The sequence below is a fragment of the Acyrthosiphon pisum genome, chromosome A2 (assembly GCF_005508785.2).
Source record: "Acyrthosiphon pisum isolate AL4f chromosome A2, pea_aphid_22Mar2018_4r6ur, whole genome shotgun sequence".
NCBI lineage: Eukaryota > Metazoa > Arthropoda > Insecta > Hemiptera > Aphididae > Acyrthosiphon > Acyrthosiphon pisum.
In genome coordinates this window covers 100,983,105-101,001,504 of record NC_042495.1, presented here as the reverse complement: position 1 = coordinate 101,001,504, position 18,400 = coordinate 100,983,105, and the positions used below count along the sequence as shown (strand labels likewise).

Below are 18,400 nucleotides of genomic sequence, written 5' to 3'. Positions count from 1 at the left end.
CTATGCGTTAAAGTTCTGGAATTTCGATGACTAATTGTCCATACTTAATTTAATGAAACTTTTTTGTATTTTGAGAAACCAGAAAATGTATTTGTTTTATTTTCACATCTCAATGAATAAAAAATATTATTAATGTCTGACATTGGCCAAAGACTAAAATTATAAAATAAACAATATTTTAATAACTCAACTTAACCATCTTAACTTTTTATTAAATCCGAATGTTAGTTTATATCTAGTAGACGTATTAAATACCTAATGTAAGTAACTAATTTTTAGAAATGTTATCGATTGATTTCGAAATGGCCAATTATGTCACGGCTATTATATATTATTATGTATATTATATACGTGACCGATGTCTAGATAGGACCGTAATGTACTCACTGATATACTTCTATCGATTAATTTCAAAATTGCCAGGGTATGTATTAAGTTGGTCATACTGCATCAAAGACATTGGCTGTTTTAATACAAGTAACATAATCAATTGATTAACTACTTAAGTAGCTGGTGTTAATGGCATTGGTCAAATAATCTAAATTTTTTCCGAATTTGGCCAATCTTTCACCAATAAGCCACAGGTGTAAGCTATATAATACATAGGTGTGCACTGTGCATAATAATAATAATAATTCAAAATATTATATGTTCTGTGTTGGCCCAATAAGTGGTCAATTTATTATGTTGTATAAATACATAATGTGATTTAAAAAATTAAAAAATTAATTGGAATTTCGGTTTTAGGGTATAACGTTGAAGATGAACGAAGACGGTAAATGTGTGGTAGCGCGCATAATGCACGGTGGTATGATCCATCGTCAAGCCACTCTGCACGTAGGAGACGAAATCCGAGAAATCAACGGTATATCGGTTGCTAATCAGTCTGTGGGAGCGCTTCAGAAGCTTTTGGTTAGTAAAACTCTCCGTATCCCCTTAATATTATATAGGTATAAGTCTCCCGCGCGTCCCTACATGACTTAAAATTTTGCTTGCTAGGTGTCTCCTCCCACAAAAAAAATGTTCACACGACGCGATAAAATAGTGTATGCCTAAATATATTTTCTTGTACCATTATTCACCGAAACCCAAACCGCGTATTGTTTCGCTAGGGTATTATATAGTGTAACACCACGATTTAATGAGACTCACGTTTGGAGAAAAAATTAACCGAATTTCTGCGTGAACATACGTACGGGGGCGGGGGCGTAATATTTAATTAATTATAAAAGTGTACCTATGGATCGTGAAAAGCTACTCATTGTATTAAGGCCGTTGTTTGTATACCCTGATGGGGGTGACCTTTCATCGTGGTGCAGCGTACTTAAGCAACGCGAATATAAAACGCTGAATAACCTTCCCACTGACGACATATTATATATGCTACGCAGGTATCAGCTATAAAAGCCTAATTATTTTTTTTATTTTCCCGTAAAGTTTTCATTGAATTAAACGAAACAAAAAAAAACCCACGTCGTACCCGCGAGACCCCATCCCCGCACACCCCGTATCCTTATGTATTTACCTCACTGATAGTTTAATTATTGTTCTCGCAATATTATTGTGATATATTGTATTCAGACGTTGTTGTTTCGTTTCGTGTGTTTAGAGAGAAGCGAGAGGTTCCGTCACTTTTAAGATAGTGCCATCCTACAGAAGTGCACCACCACCGTGCGAGGTACAAGTAAGCCCAAGTGTACTTTATCCGGTGTTGGCCAAATTAAAAAATCATCCATCCATCGATTAATGTCATCTATATACGGAAGACATTCAATCGTTACATTTTTTTTTATTACTTATTATACCTTATTATTATTATTATTATTATCATTATTACTATCATTATTATTAATTATCATATGTATTACAAAGTAAAAAATTTCTAATACAATTTACAATATATTCATTAATATTTTTTTCTTTTAAAATTTGGCCTACGTCAGAAATAGAACTTTTAATATCTAACGTACTGTGTTTACAGTTTGTGTAGCTTATTAAAATTAACCTTTTTCCGTATATTTTGATATTATTGTGTGTTTTTTTTTTTTTAACCATTGCTCATATGTAGTTGTTCAGGATAAAGCCATTACCTGTGATTGTAAGTACCCTACGAATTTGATCATCTAATTAGAATTTATGAGAATGTGATATTGTAGTCTAGTATTGCTTATACTTTCTATTAGTTTCGTTGTATTATTTCTCAAACGTCAATGTATTATGTAGTTAGTTTTATTTATTTCAAAACCAAACTATATTTTATGGCAGTCTTATTTATACCCGATTTTCTTATATTTGGTCACTTATTTTTTAATATTTATTTATTTTGATTTCTCTGAGCGCAGATTCAATTACTATTTACTACCTACTCTTAATATAGAAATTTACAGAAGCTGAATTAGGTACTTCCTTAACGGGTTTTAATTTAAATTACGCTACGATACGACGTATTCAGTCGTCGAGTAATTGTTTTTATTAATCGAAGAATATATTTTATGTACACAATTTCATATATTCGTGGATTCAGTTTACAGTACAAAAATATAATACTTTTTTTTTAATACAAGGCCAACAATCTATTTAATAATTAATATAAAGCGAATTAAGGTTACCTGTACTCTAAAATAGTTGTAAATGTATTGATTATTATTTAAAATATGTCTTTTTCTATTATCTATTATTATAGTTATATATTTATAATAAAGCTAACATTTTTTTATTTAATTGATAAAACATTATTATTTATTCATTTATCCAATCGCCCTTTCCATATCGATGTGTGTTCTGTAGATATTCGTCCGTGCTCAGTTCAGCTACGACCCGCTTCAAGACGACTTAATACCATGCGCACAGGCTGGCATAACGTTCAATATCGGTGACATATTGCAGGTATGTAAGTCGTTAGTGTTACGCTGATCGATGGACCGACAAAATTACATTATTTTTATCTGACATTTTTTTTTCTTTAGATAATCAGTAAAGACGACCACCATTGGTGGCAAGCTCGAAAAGACAATTCAGCCGGTTCAGCTGGCCTGATACCGTCGCCAGAACTCCAAGAGTGGCGTATCACCTGTAAAGCTCTAGAAAATTCCAAACACGAACAAGGTAAATGATAACAATACAAATTGTTATTTATGGATTTCATGGTTTTTCGTGTGACTTGGTTTTTTTTTGTGCGTTCCTAAAATATGTGTTGCTTGTGTGTTTCTATTTTATAACTTTGCCGTTCCTATCAAAAGAATCCAGTTGCTCGTCGCACGAAGGGTGTGACGGTACCACCGGTAAGGTTTTTGCTTTTCGTAATTTAATTGATTTTGCTTTTTAGATAATATGTAATAATGATGTATTTTAGAGCTGATTGTTTCGAGCAATATGTTATATTACTGTTAACACATAATTATGTTATAGATATTATTAATAGTATATTTATACTTAATTTGTTGTGTGTATCTACATACATACCTACCTATATTATTGATTATTTAACATTGGGAGAAGAGGCCAGAGGGTTAGGTATCTGTCAATCTTTTAAAAATAATTTGATTTTTGTTGTAGTTAATTGCTCAATATTCGGTCGTAAGAAAAAGTTAAAAGAAAAATATCTCGCTAAACACAATGCGGTATTTGATCATATCGACTTGGCCACCTACGAAGAAGTAGTCAAACTACCATGTAAGTGTCTTATTCAAGTGTCATACTTAGATGATGTAATAACACTGAAGTGTCGTGCACTAACTCCGATTTCTGTATTTCAGCATTCCAACGCAAAACGTTAGTTCTTTTGGGCGCCCACGGAGTCGGCCGAAGGCATATAAAGAACACGATCATTCAAAAACATCCGGACAAATATGCTTATCCAATGGCTCGTAAGTCGCCGGGAATGATTGGGAGAGGGGGTGCAGGGTGCAAATAACGAGAAAAATATTGCTCATTTATAAAATGTTTAAATGCTATTAAATGTGACTATAATAATTCGTTACGGTTTAGATACGACGAGACCGTTGAAACCGGGCGAAGAAAACGGGGTAGCCTACTATTTCGTTACTTATGACGAAATGATGACCGACATAAATGCACACGAGTACTTGGAATATGGTAAGCCAAACACTTATATCCTTAACTATGTGATATTATAATAATATGATATTATATATTATGCTGTATGCACGTATTAGCTCCGGACAATGTGTAAAAGTATATTATGATAAATGTATAAACGCTTGGTACCGTGTATCCGGAGATTTCGAAAACTTAATCGTGCATTTTAATATTTTCGAATGCTCCAGATACACGACTTGTAGTTTAACTAAAATATGACCTACGTCGTAGCTATATATAATAGTGTGGTGTAAGCGTACACTATACGCTTTATCGCAGACGCCCGCGTGAACTATTGTCCGGTGTTATTTTGTTCATCGATAATATTATGATTTTCCTACGAGTGGATAACATGAACTGTTAAGTAGGCACCCACGACGATGCCATGTACGGCACGAAGCTGGACACGATAAGGAAGATCCACCACGAGGGCAAAATCGCCATACTTGACGTGGAGCCGCAGGCGCTGAAAATATTGCGAACGGCCGAGTTCGCACCGCTAGTCGTGTTCATCGCTGCTCCCCCTCACCGATCGCTTACCGACGTGAGTGCACTTGCAGAGTGAAATTTATACGAGCCATCATTTACAACTCGCAGAGCCGCGTCGAGCTATTTAGGGGCGCCCCCTGGGTAGTAAAATTATTGTGTGCGTGCGCCCCACCTATTATCGACAGGACTGTCCGTTGGGTGTGCTGGTAGTGGTTTATACCTGCTGATGATTACGAGATAAAGTCGTGAAATGGAATTGATTCGAAAAATTCGCCAACATAAATTATTGATAAAAGTGCTCGCCTATAAAATAAGAGAACGACCTCCTTATATTTTTCCCAATCTAACCGACTGCATTTTGCGGTCCTCTCATCGCTTTAACGCGTGGCTCTGAGAATTTATTATAGTTAAATGCATAATATAATTATACTATCGACGTTCGATTGAATCGATATGGCGTTCGTATATTGGAATGGGTCAAACTTCAGTTTTCACGAACTTAAATTAATTTTTATTCGAACTTTTCGTACATTTTAAACCTTTGAACTTTAAATTTAATTTAGTTGTCCATTTTAATTTTAAACCGATAAAAGAAATAAATTAAATACAAATCGTATTCTACGGTATGGATATTAAAATTTTATATAATAATGGTAAATTATATTTACAATATAGTACACCCATATCTTGATTTTTTTTCTAACAGTTCGAAATGTTCGAGTTTCGAAGTATTCAATTTTAAGTATTTAATTTTCAATAAACTTTCATCTGTTTGAATTCCTAGAAGTTTTAGAGTCTGAGTTCGATAAGTTCAAGAACCCATCCCAAATTACATTGTCGTATGATATATATTTTAATATTATAATAATTATATAAATACCTGCGTTTCAGTTTGACGGAAGTTTGGAAAAACTCGCCAACGAATCCGAACTGCTACAGCGGGCGTATGAACATTTGTTCGACATCACTATCGTTAACGAAGACATTGAAGAAACCATCGACGAGTTGGAAAGGGTAATGGAACGAGTGCACACAACACCGCAATGGGTGCCTGTAGCATGGGTATATTAGAATTTAAATGTGAGTATGCATACATCGACCAACCGTTGGATTTCTTTATTTAATCATTTGAAAATAGTTTGTGCTTATTTATACGATTTTATGAAGCGTTCGAGTGGAGTGATGTTTAAAAAAAATACCTCTAACTTAGGCACCTAAAATCTTCGCAGTTTCTGTTTTACCATCTATTGGTGAAAGAATATTTCCACACCTTATAGGCAGCACTTGAATTGGAGAGGGACGAGATAGCCTTTTTAGCCTTTTTTAGCGTACCCCTTCTAACTATGTTCTAATAAACAAAAAATTTAAATATTTGAGTAGCTACTAAATTTTTTTTTATATTTCTGCATCCCTCTTCTATATTTTTTTCAAGCACTGCAGCTTATAGGTATATTATATTTTTAATACATATTATTGTAACATATTGTAACACTACTGGAAACTCAGCGCATTAGTTAAAACCGTATGAAGTACTTCAGTGGTGTTATACATCTGAACATTAAAATACCAGTGGCAAAACAATTTAGTGTACCCGGCGCAAAAAGTTGGCCCATTTGTATGGCGGTATATTAAAATTATTGTAATACTCCTTCGCCCAAACAGAATATTATAGTGCGCAGACACCAAAACAATTCTATCTCGGCCGCGGCATCGCCCATCGCTCCAGGATGGTTTTCCCAGCTATAAGATGAGAAATTATGTGCCGTACAGGTCATACCGATGGCATAAAACGCAAGTGGGATGTACGTAATTCCATAGAATTGTCATTTAAATGTTTATAAATACTTGTGTACCAATTCAAAATATATAATTAATTTAATGATATGTTTACTTATAAATTTTGATTGTTTATTATATAATTTTGTTAAATAGTTTTTCTAAACTAGACTTATTAAAAAAAAAAAAAATAATAATTTACAAATTAGAAAGAATACACTCAAAACCGTTTTGTATTCATATAACACTTTTATTTAATCCTCACTCCTTATCAGATTATTTTTCCTTTACCGTAACGGTATTATTTTTAATTTATCACTTTTTTTTTTTTTAAGAAACAAAAAAACAAAATAAATAAGTACCGTGTAGTGACGTCGTCGTGTTTCTTGGGCAAAACCGAGTATTCCTATTATACTTCTGAGTGTCTATAATATGAATGTGTACATAAAATGCGTATAAATTGACGGTTTGATGTTGTCTCTGCGTGTGCTATAATCGCCACCGACAAAACAAAAAAAATATTCGTACTTTATTATATTATCCCAAAATAAACTGTATGAAATATAGGGGCCCAGTGTGGCGGATTCATAAAAAGGCTCGCGATCGGCTATAAAATCTTTTGCCGTTTTGCTATTTATTTTTATGTTAACATTTCTCAATTGTTTGAATAACTTGAATCGGCTAATATTGCGTTGTTTATGGAAGTATTACATTTATTATTTTTGTATTTTATATTTATTATGACAACAACACTAATAAGTAATAACAAACTTTTAGGGCGTTTAGAGCACGGGATGGGCCCCATCGGCCCATCCTATTCATCCTAACTCCCCTCGCCACTTTCCAGCCATTATATGGTTAATTTAAAGCATAGGTTCCCAAAAAGGTTCACGCCTCCCGTATTAAAAACATTTTTATGTTCCTTTTTTTTTAGTAAAACTGGGCATGGAGTATTAATTTTATTATACTTATATTATACACAATCTCGTTTGAATTATTCATAATTTGTATTTTTTTTCAACCAAAAAACATAAAACAATAAATAATTGATTGACTTTTACCGATATTCTATATTTGCACATAATTATTTGCAATCGAATTAAAAAAAAAAAAAATTATAATAATGTCATTGGGTTCCTTTGAGCATGGGACACATATATTTGAAGCTTGTTCGTTATAATATAGGTACAACCTTTTTTTTTTTATACACAAAACTGAAGTTTGCTTTAATAAATTATATAAATGTATACCTTTTAAAAATCATTAACGACAATAAAATGCAAACTTCAAAAAATTTTATTTTAACAATTTCGACATTTTTTTTATAATTTTTTTTTTTGCCGTCGTATGTGATCCCTTCCTGTGTTATTGTTCGAACCCAAGTGGCATTATTCCATTGTTACGTCACTGGTAAAGTAATGTTTAATGTTTTATAATACAAACAAATTACGAAATCTTATCCATTACATTTTTTTTTTCAGGCTACCAATAATAAACTAACATATGATCTTGAGTGCCACCAACATGAAATCGGTTCAACATTTTGTACATTGAAAAAAATCTGACTCACACTTAACACATAGATCTGCAAATTTCTGTACCTAATTTGGTTTATTAAATTAATTTGTTTTTCTTTTGTAATAATAGCGTTAAGTGGTAACTAATCACAGATCTCATTAATTTATATTAATATTTTTTTTATTAGAAACGAAAGGCGAGTGTTTATTACGTTAATTTATTTTCTCCAAATTGTTAGGTCTATGTTTTGGGTCCAATAATATTATTATGTTAACGCAACTAATACACACGCCTAACACCAACATTCCCCAATAATCATTTGTTATAACTATAGCAATATTTTGACAACTCATTAACATTTATTATTTAAACCTTACTGTAAGCTACATAAATTAATTTATTTTGGTACCTATTAAGTTGTTCCCGAAAAATCAAAATATTATTATTAATATTATACTTGTTGACTTATTTAGTCGCTATTTTGTTGTTATAATTGTATTGCTCGCGAGAGTATTTTCTTTATAATTAAATATGGATTATACATAGTTACTCATTTTGTTAGTGACTCGTTGTAGCTTCTATTGAAGCTTTTTTTGACTTAAATAACAATGTACAGGATACCTTGGCTATTTATTTTCGTCTTAATCATTCCTTTTCCTGTTTTGATTATTTTACAGTTGCTCGAAGTGATTCGTCACTATATATATTATTATACCAAAAGAGGTAGATATACTGTAGCCCATTTACACACGTTACAGACAATGCACTTACCCACCTATACGCACCGGCTCAACTGTTAAGGTACTGTTTCTGAAAATGTATACAAACTTGCAAGTTTTTCTGTGAACATGTGTAACATAATCATGTAACTGGTGTACCATCATAATATTATGCGCATTCGGTTGATGTATTATTTATTATTATTGATTATGAATATTATAGATGTCCAAATGCGGTACAAAATACGCTACGCTACATCTACTACCGTCTACCGATAACACATCACCACGATACCAGGATCGCTACCTAGCAGATATTTTAGCGTGGCATATTTTGTACCGCAATGGGGCATCTATATAGTATTCATAATCAATGATATTATGTTACCGGAAATAATAGAGTCCCCGTGATCTATTGTACAAATGTGTCCAACTTTAGATGAAAACATGGTAATTTTTATTTATAAGACATTTATTAGATATGACAGGTAAGTAATGTTCAATAAGTTTAAATTGATTTTATAAATGATCGAAAGTTTCAGAGACCAACACTGTACATTTTATATACATTTATCAAACTCTTGTTGTATTGTTTGATCACGGAAATTAAATAGATAAAACTCATTATACACATTAAATGGATGAATGAAACACAATTTACCTATCATAATAATAATATTACAAACGAAATAGTAGCTTAGTCCTACTAGGTATATTTATATATAATTCAATCTACATATTAAGCGTTAATGTTTGCTACATTTCATGTAACATATTTTGGAAAAATTATATTTGAATTGTAGTTTTTAAAAACAAAACTCATATAAAAAAAAACAACATAGTTTGATTACTTTGTTTTTATACGATATGTTAAATAAATATATACAGCTAACAGAATAATCATTTCTGCGTCGGTAAAAGTTATTCAACATGTCAAAATATATGGAATTTGGAATGTTATTGTTTGTTCTATAAAAGTATTATTGTATTACATAATGTAATTGTTAGTACCTATATTTGTTGGTACAACATAATATTATGCTGATATTCCATACAATAATCAGTAATGACTCATGGCGTTATATTATGGCATATTATTAAATTAATAATGGCAAACAAAAAAAAAATGTTCGCTGGCTCCAGCAGACGAGTGTATGTAAAAATATACTAATTTATAATATAATATTACTGAAGTACGTGATCTTGAGGGTTTGATAAATTCACACTGTGATTCCATCGTAAAACTCTAGTACAGCCAATGGCATCATAAATTTAATTCCACTTGGAAATTAGTATAACTAACTAATGACTAGAACTTAGATTTATATGCATTTGTATATTTTTACTGGTTGATCTTAATGTGTGCTAAGTAAGCACAAAATTAATTTTGTCAAAGTGTGATTAAAAATACCAACTTCTATAGAATATGTCAACGTCTTACGGTTTTTAGACCATATATTACCATTTTAATGGCAGATTTTGTATTTTTATTGCAATATGCATCATTTTGTAACTTAAATGTCTTGCACAATTTCAAGTGAATAAAAAAAAGGATTTTAATAAACTGTCAATTATTCACTAGGGGTAAAAATAAGAAATTCAAAGTCCATACAAACCCAATAACGTATTATTTTATCCATATTTTTTTCCCTATATTCTGCAATAATTTTAATATCATTTTTTCAGAAATTATAATTAGATAGTCAGGTTTTAAATATAGTAAATTAATAAATAAGCGAACCTAGCTGAAACTTGTTTTATATTAGTTATAATTTTACCGTATTTGTTCATTTTTGGTGCATAAACGTATATTTTCAAGAACATTTTTCGTGATTATTTAGTACTTGCATATAAACTTGATTCCTATAGTAATAAGCAGAGCTCGGACGTTTTAGCACTAAAAATGTTATTTTTTAGCACTTTAATATGCACTTAAAAACTCCAAAATATGCGCTATAAATAGCACAAAAAATCAAAAAATATGCATTTAAATTGAAAAATTTTAATTTATTTTAAAAAGTTAAATGTAATTATACAATTTTATAAAATTGTTGGGCTCATAGACATCAGGGATTGTCTGGACTAGTTGAATTATAAACCGTTAACAAAATATATATTAAATTACTTAAATATGTTTGTAAAAGTGTACTTATAAGATCTATTTATTTCCTATTTCCTAACCAAATTAATCATTATTTTCAACATAATGTGATAATTTCCTATATTTTGTATAATATGCAGATATATATTATGTATATGAAAATATGCCTAAAAATAGCACTATAATCCCTAAATTAGCAAAATAGCAATAAAAAACGTAAATATGCAAAAAATAGCAAAATAAAATTTCGTGTATGACATCAGAGAAGTATGATACATATTTGTATCTTACTTTGGATGTTCTAGGACGAACCAAGAAAAATATGCATTTGCTACAACTTCCGAGCCTTGGTAATAAGTAATAACTAATGACTGGTTATAATATGTGACTAACAAATAACTATGTAGAACTTATTCTTGTTATTTATCTGACATGACGTCTAGAACTGTAAAAGTTTCGGAAGAGTGAAAAGTGATGTGGACTAAAATAAAACAATAAGAGTTCATATAAAGTTTTTTTATATAATGGTCGATGTCAGTGGTTATCACTCAATTATATCATGACAAGATAGATTCAAACAACAAATAATTCAGCCCTGAATTTGCCACTGTAGTCGACTAGAAATATACAAATAAAAATACTAGATCAGTATAGATATGAAGTCCAACAGTTGCAACTTGCAGTATGTAAATAAATACTGGGTTTTCGGTGTAGGTTATAAGTTATTACGTGTTATTAATTATTATAATAATATATACGGAGACTCGAAATTTCTTAACGCTGACTCACATATGCATGGAGGTAACCCAGAGTACCATCAAGATTCACGTTTCTACCAAAAATAAAATTATGCTGAATTAATATATTAAATCGCCTTTAGTGCCACTAAACGTATTCAAAGATGCAATAGATAAACAATAAGAATAATAATAAAATACATCATTATAAAACCCATAACATCCAATACATTCATCGTCTTTCCTATAATCTGAAATTGATTACATTTTCATGTTTTTTTTCAAATATTTATTCAGATAGTACGTATATAATTTTGTATTATAATTTTGTTGAATGTAAAAAGTACACGTTCCACAAATATTATAAAGAATAATATGAAATAGTTTATACATCTATATTTATAACACCATTATTAATTTGAAGTAAGCTACCAAAACTACAAAGGTTTCTGTATAACACTTATTATATGTACCTACTAATACGTGCTTATAATATATCCATGTGTATAAATAAGAAAATACATTTAAAATAGTTATAATAACAGCAATAGTTATGATACGATAAAAATAGAATGATGAAAACTGTGTTACAATATAGTTGTGCAGATGGAAAATTCGTACAGTTTATCATACATATTATGTTATATTATGTCTTTTAGGACTTAAAGGCATATTTTCTTAAAACATAAATGATATAATAATTATAAGTTCAAAAATTTAAAAAAAAGTTTTTACTCTCCCCTATCATAAGTGCATTTTTTTGTGAATCTTATTCTAAAGTAACTCTACTAATATATTATTCACTTTTAAAAATTAAAAAATATTATTGGGTCTGTAAAATAGTAATTTATAAGATAAAATACATCACTGTAGTATTCAATCATTTTCTTTAAATATTTGTTTTCTTCATCAATTTTAGATTCACAGAAGGCAGTAATCGGTTTATCTTCTGCAATATAAATTGTTGTTTTTGATTTTAGATTTGTTAATAATGTTTATTAGATTGCCTTAAAACAATTCTGTAGAACTCGCGATTGTACCGCAAACCGGGCAACAACATTTTATTCGACTCGGAGCGATTGTAATTATTTTTAGATTGAAAATAAAGGTATTTTCTATTATTATAAGCTAAAAATAATTTTTACATTTCCCGATTTTAATAAATCTTACGAATACTTTTTACCGAGACAGAAAAATGTTACCATAAAAAATTCAAATTCCCAAAAAATACAAAAAGATAATATTATGCCTAAAACCAGCTCATGAAAATTCGGACTCACCACAGCTCTTCTTCCACGACAATATACAGAATAGTTTATGCATAAAACTTTTTTGATCTGGAAAATTTATGAGGTTATTCTCACATCTTACGCTTACCTAATGTATGTTTTTGACTTTTCTTATGGAGGAAGATCACCCACTGATGTTGTGATATTCATAAATGAATCCGACTCAGCATTTACTGAACCACCAACTTAATCAGTCGGTAGCTTGAGCCGGAACCAACAACACTAACCCATTTTTTTTATAATTGAATTATGATTTATTCAATATAAACAACAATGTTAATAATACAATACATAATTTATAGTAAATTTTAATTTTTAATGCATACTAATTAAATATACCTTTCAAATATTTTCTGATACCATCAGAGAAACCTGTAAAAATAAACTATACAATGTGACGATTTCCAATTGTTTTTTGAATGTCTACGTTATGCATCGTATATTCCAGTAACTTGACGTGTTGGCCCACCCATTGGCTCAGTGGCTCAAAATCTTCACCAACAGTTTGCGAGTTAATTCTGACGATTTGCGAATTAACTTTCAGAATTTGCGAGTTAGCCGTTTTTGAGCTGCAAACAAAATAGGAATGGGCGGGCCAAATTCACATAGCCCACCCATGTCGCTCAAAAGTTTCGAAATTTATACCAAAAGATACGTCGACATTTGCGAGAATTTGTGAGTTCACTTTAAAAATTTGCGAGTTGACCCTTTAGTCACAAATCCGAATTTTCGGCCTTGAAGTTGGCCCAACATGTTGTCTTGTAACTTCAAAATGTATATCAAACGATCGTATGTTTTTTGCGAGAATTTGCGAGTCCACTTTTAAAATTTGCGAGTCACCCTTTTTATCACCAAACTCATTTCCACAATTCTTTATAAGAATTGAAATTTTGTATTTTTCGGGTATTATAAGTTATATTACAAAAACAAAATCGTTATTACACTTGATGTTTTTCACTAGTAGGTACTATATTATACCCTGTTTGAATAAAAATTTGCAATAAACATTGAACACGTCACGAAAACAAAAAAATAGGGGGTGTGTTGTAGTATTTTATTTAGTATATTTTACTGGATTCATTCATTCAATCGTGTTGATTGGGTTATCCTGTAAGTATGGCGTTGTCTGTGACAAATAAAATGTCAGTTCATTTACCCCTAAACTCTGTTAAATGTAAACTGCATAGATATTTTTTTTCGTTGTTTTGACCATGTATAAAAAGCAAATTTAAAAAAAAAAGTGGGTAAATGGATGTCACACTGCTGTACAGTAGGTTACAAGTGGGTCAATGTATAAAGGATTGTATTAAATATCATTGCATAAGAAAAATGATTCTGAGCGGAGACGGTTTGTCAGTCTGGACATTGTTATTATTTATTATATCCTGTAAGTTGAATTTATATTATAATAGGTATTATTATTTTTCATTCGTTTCTATGGTGATAAACAAAGCATTCGAAATTAAAATTCCATTTTTATTAGTTTTTCGTAATTTGTCAGTGGTTTTTTTGTGCCATTAAATAAATATTGAGAAAATCGAAAAATGACCATTCTAATAAGTACCATCTTGATCCAATTTGGTAAAAGATAATGTACTATAATACGTTGAAATCGAAGCACTCCTTCTGATAGATATTTTGTATACAGCATTAAAAAAAAAAAAATAAACAACATTGTCAAACCACTAGCTTCCTCTCTTCCTTCTGGGTATCTACCATGCCCGGGTGGGGGATGGCGGCACTTCTCTCCGGACACCGTGACTTGCCCAAAGAAAAATGCCGCCCATGAACCGGGGTTCGAACCAGCGCCGGTGTGCGTCACAACCGACGCCTTAGTCCGGTCGGCCACTCCATCTCCCATGTTATAGTTTATAATATTAGCTTTTGAACAATTTAAAATGCTTTAATGAATCATACTTTAAATATTTTTAGAAACAAATCTTACTAATGTTAATGGTGACAAAATTATCTCAATGGTTATATAAATACATTTAACATGCAATTAAATTAAATAGGTATATACGTACCAACCGTAATATTGGCTAAATAAAAGTGAAATAATAATAAATTGTTATTAATGTAAAACTAATTTTAAAAAATTAATAATTAAAAAAAAAAATTACTAATTTTATAAAAGCTGAATAGGTAGTAAATATACCTAATATTAGTACCCAATTGTAGGTGATAACTGATAAGTTATAGCTAAATGCTTATAATAAATGTACTAAGTAAGCATGGGTTAGGCGTGATGAATTTATATAGGGGAGCCAGTGGCGCAACCAGGGGGGAGGGTCCCCGGGTCCAGACCCCCCTCCTTGAGTATTTCAAAATGGAACATTTTTTATTTCATTTAGGAATATAATAATATATTATATAATCAGTGTTGGGAATTATCTAGATAATTTTATCAGATAAAATTATTTTTTTAATTGTTTTATCTAGATAAAAATTATTAAATCATCTGATTATCTCATCTAGATAAATGTAATGGTTATCTGTGGTAATTTATCTAAATAAATAATATAATTATAAGAATATTTTTACATACTGAAATAGCCAATAATTTACGAGAATCGAGTAGTGATTCTAAATACCAATATTATTATAGTTAAAAAAAGAAATATTTACTGAAATATTGTCAGTTTTATTTTGTTATTTTATTTTTATTCAAGTTGTATTAAAAATTAAAACTATTTATTATTTTAGTTGAAAAATAACATTAAGGATTTATTAATTAATAAATATTACCTAATTAGTAATTACTAATAAATTACATTATTTATATAATATAATTTTTTAAAAAAAATGATGTTATATTTTATCTTATCTAGATAAATTTTGAATGAATTATCTGTTACCTTGGTTATCTTTTCCCAACACTGGCCATGTCACGTAAGCATGAGGAATGCAGACAATTTTCTTGTTTTTATGCATTTTGTCAACATTTTTACTTCAGAGGCTAAAAATATGTATTGTGGACTTACGCTTAACTTTATTTTATTACAACTAACATCAACTTTGAGGAACGTTGCATTACATTTTCCAGTTTTTAACCAACTGAAAAAATTTGTATCGATAATAGTAAAAAAAATTATATGAATTGTTATCAAATTAAAAGTGGATAGGCAATCTAACGTACCATATACCAGATTCACCTGAATTCGGATGGATTGGAAACCAAATCGTATACATTTAACACGCTGAGAATGGACGAAACAGTGAAGGGGTTGCAAAAGGTTAGTTATTTCAACTAAAATGTGCTAATTTTTTGTCAATCATACCGATTGACTAAGTGATCAATTCTAGGTACTTTGAAAATGGATTTTAGTTTAGTATTAACTATTATGTCTACTTAAGATTGTTCAAGTGATCAGGCCATATTTTAAATACATTTTCATCAGCTCCCTAAAATGTTGTTTGAATATTTAAAATGTATTACATTTTAAATTATGATTAATATAAATTTAAATTAAATATCTTAAAATGTGGTCTGGTTGATCTCAAGTAGATATATTAACGAATTCAAATCATTTATCAGACGCCTTATATCAGGTTCAGGTACATCTGTAGGATTGACAAAAAGTACATCATATATTGTATACTATACAATATGAACATACCTTCATTATTTATCGTTCACGCACACAACGGTGAGGTGCTAGGTGGTGACTGATACACGTTCGCGTTCGCTCCACAGATATCTAAAAATACTAGATAGACGACTTGGAAATGTTTTAGAAGCCAAAAAAAAGGCCGAAATTCTCTTATCTAAGAGGTGAATGATTGCATTTTCATAACACTGATAAAGATATTATTGTTATTAATTAATAATTAATATTTAATATTATAAAGTACAAGTTTAACTTTAAAGTTGTATAGGTTGTTCATGATTTTAATAAATTAACTTACTTACATAAGTGTTAAATACATATTATTAACTTTAAGCTTATTATGTAATGAATGCATTCATGTGAATATTACATTATTTTATAAAAAAAATGTTCTATTGTAAAATATTTTTAAAAACCTGCATCTGCATTAATTAATTAACAATTTTACATACATTTTTTTGAAATACTATATTTCAAATCAATAAAAAAAAACTGGTATAGGTACTACCTTATTTAATAATAAAACAAATATTTAAAAAAAAAACAAAACAAAACTGGTAAGATACTTAATTTAATAATAATACAATTAATATGTTTAAAACAAAACTGAATACAGGGCTAGTATAATAATAATGCGGCCCGCATTAGTAGCAAGTACAACGTACAAGCACTATAGCGGCTCGTCTAGCTTATCTCCAGTCTTGTAAAATATATTTTTGAAAAAGTATTAAGATACTAATACTAGTATTCGAATAAAAAAGTATTAAAAATACTTTTAAAATACTATTATAAAAATGTATTTTACGAATACTCACAAAGTATTTTTTTAAATTCTATGTTATATAATATATATATTGTACACCAGTATAGGTACCTATTATGTAACTACTTATCATAGATTTTAACAATTACTATAACATGTCTGACTATTTAGAGGTATATAGGTACATGTTCACTTATTTTATTTTGCATTCAGATATATTCAACTAATAATGATTAAATTTTAATAAAGAAAATAAACTAAAGAGTTGTATTAATATGAAACTATTTTAAAATTATTAGATTTTAAATTTTCTTAAAAAAATCCAATATAGAAACCATATAAAATTGTATGTTGTATTTTTTAAATTTTAAATATTGTTATTAGCTACTTTTACTATACAAAAACAATATTATTTTTACTGTTGTACATTTCTTGTCAAAAATAATAATATGGTGGAGGAGGGTTTAGGAAAGGGGGAGTACGAGGGGGGCAGTTGCGTCCTTGGGTGGTAAACGACCACGGGGAATAGTAGTCCGCCGATAAAACGATCGTGGCAAACGGTTCGGCGGTGAAAAGTCCGTCGGCGCAACGAATGACGACGAAATTAACGACGGTGAATGAATAGCAACGAGACAATCGCGGTGAAACGAACTAGACCCCCACTAGGTATTAACCATGATATAATAAACTAGGTATGATGGCAACGAACCAATTTTTGTATTATGTTGAGCAAAGATGGCGACGGTCTTTGGCCACTTTTCATTGGTTTAGATAATGTTATCGTTATGAGAAATTTGAAAACGACAAAAGACCAGCGCCATTTTTTTATCAGAGTGATGGTCCGCGGGTGAGGAGGATACGTATCACGATGTGTGCATCACACCTAGTTTATTATATCATTTATATCCTCTAAACCACCAGTAAAATGTGCAATAACTATTATCAATCAGCATATATTATATTATAAGGCTAAGTCTGTATTATATTATATACGCGGCGCCAACTTATTATTACCGAATTATATCATAACACCGTAATTAAATGTGTCAACAGAATATATTCAGAGTTTTTTATTTAAATTCAGTAAAATGTCTAAAATATGCAAATTGTGGAATTATTTCGTGTACCTATAGACGTTAAGAGGACCTGATACCCGGATTCGTTGTCTGCTCCATCTTACAATTAATGTAGGTACAGCATAGGAAAGCATCACTCCCTCGGTATTTATAGTAGAATTACCAACATTTCACAACGCATATAGGGAACAACTTTATCTGGGTCGTAACGTTTTTATTATTT

General features: G+C 30.2%; 2 protein-coding genes and 1 long non-coding RNA gene across 18 annotated transcripts in view; 1 reads left to right on the top strand and 2 right to left on the bottom strand.

The window, feature by feature from the left end:
• The window catches only part of LOC100163433 (peripheral plasma membrane protein CASK), a 95,241-nt gene extending 86,727 nt beyond the window's left edge, over positions 1-8,514 (top strand). For 4 of the 13 annotated variants that reach the window (XM_016802617.1, XM_008182589.3, XM_008182594.3 and 1 more), the window contains 12 exons: positions 748-912; positions 1,610-1,684; positions 2,069-2,098; positions 2,788-2,886; positions 2,967-3,105; positions 3,240-3,281; positions 3,556-3,672; positions 3,756-3,866; positions 3,988-4,095; positions 4,464-4,642; positions 5,479-5,667; positions 7,845-8,047. In XM_016802617.1, the coding sequence (XP_016658106.1) occupies positions 748-912; positions 1,610-1,684; positions 2,069-2,098; positions 2,788-2,886; positions 2,967-3,105; positions 3,240-3,281; positions 3,556-3,672; positions 3,756-3,866; positions 3,988-4,095; positions 4,464-4,642; positions 5,479-5,658 (1,245 nt within the window). In that variant the 3' untranslated portion in view covers positions 5,659-5,667; positions 7,845-8,047. Of the gene's footprint in view, positions 1-747; positions 913-1,609; positions 1,685-2,068; positions 2,099-2,787; positions 2,887-2,966; positions 3,106-3,239; positions 3,282-3,555; positions 3,673-3,755; positions 3,867-3,987; positions 4,096-4,463; positions 4,643-5,478; positions 5,668-6,249; positions 6,462-7,844 lie in introns of those variants that run through there. The other 9 variants (XM_008182587.3, XM_008182595.3, XM_008182588.3 and 6 more) reach the window with 9 other exon arrangements.
• The window catches only part of LOC100168229, a 396,335-nt gene that overhangs the window by 119,430 nt on the left and 258,505 nt on the right, over positions 1-18,400 (bottom strand). The window lies entirely within an intron of this gene.
• Positions 11,800-14,005, bottom strand: LOC115034041. The gene is made up of 3 exons (XR_003839402.1): positions 13,067-14,005; positions 12,719-12,775; positions 11,800-12,387 (listed from the first exon to the last, which is right to left on the bottom strand). It is a non-coding gene; the product is annotated as an uncharacterized LOC115034041 (long non-coding RNA).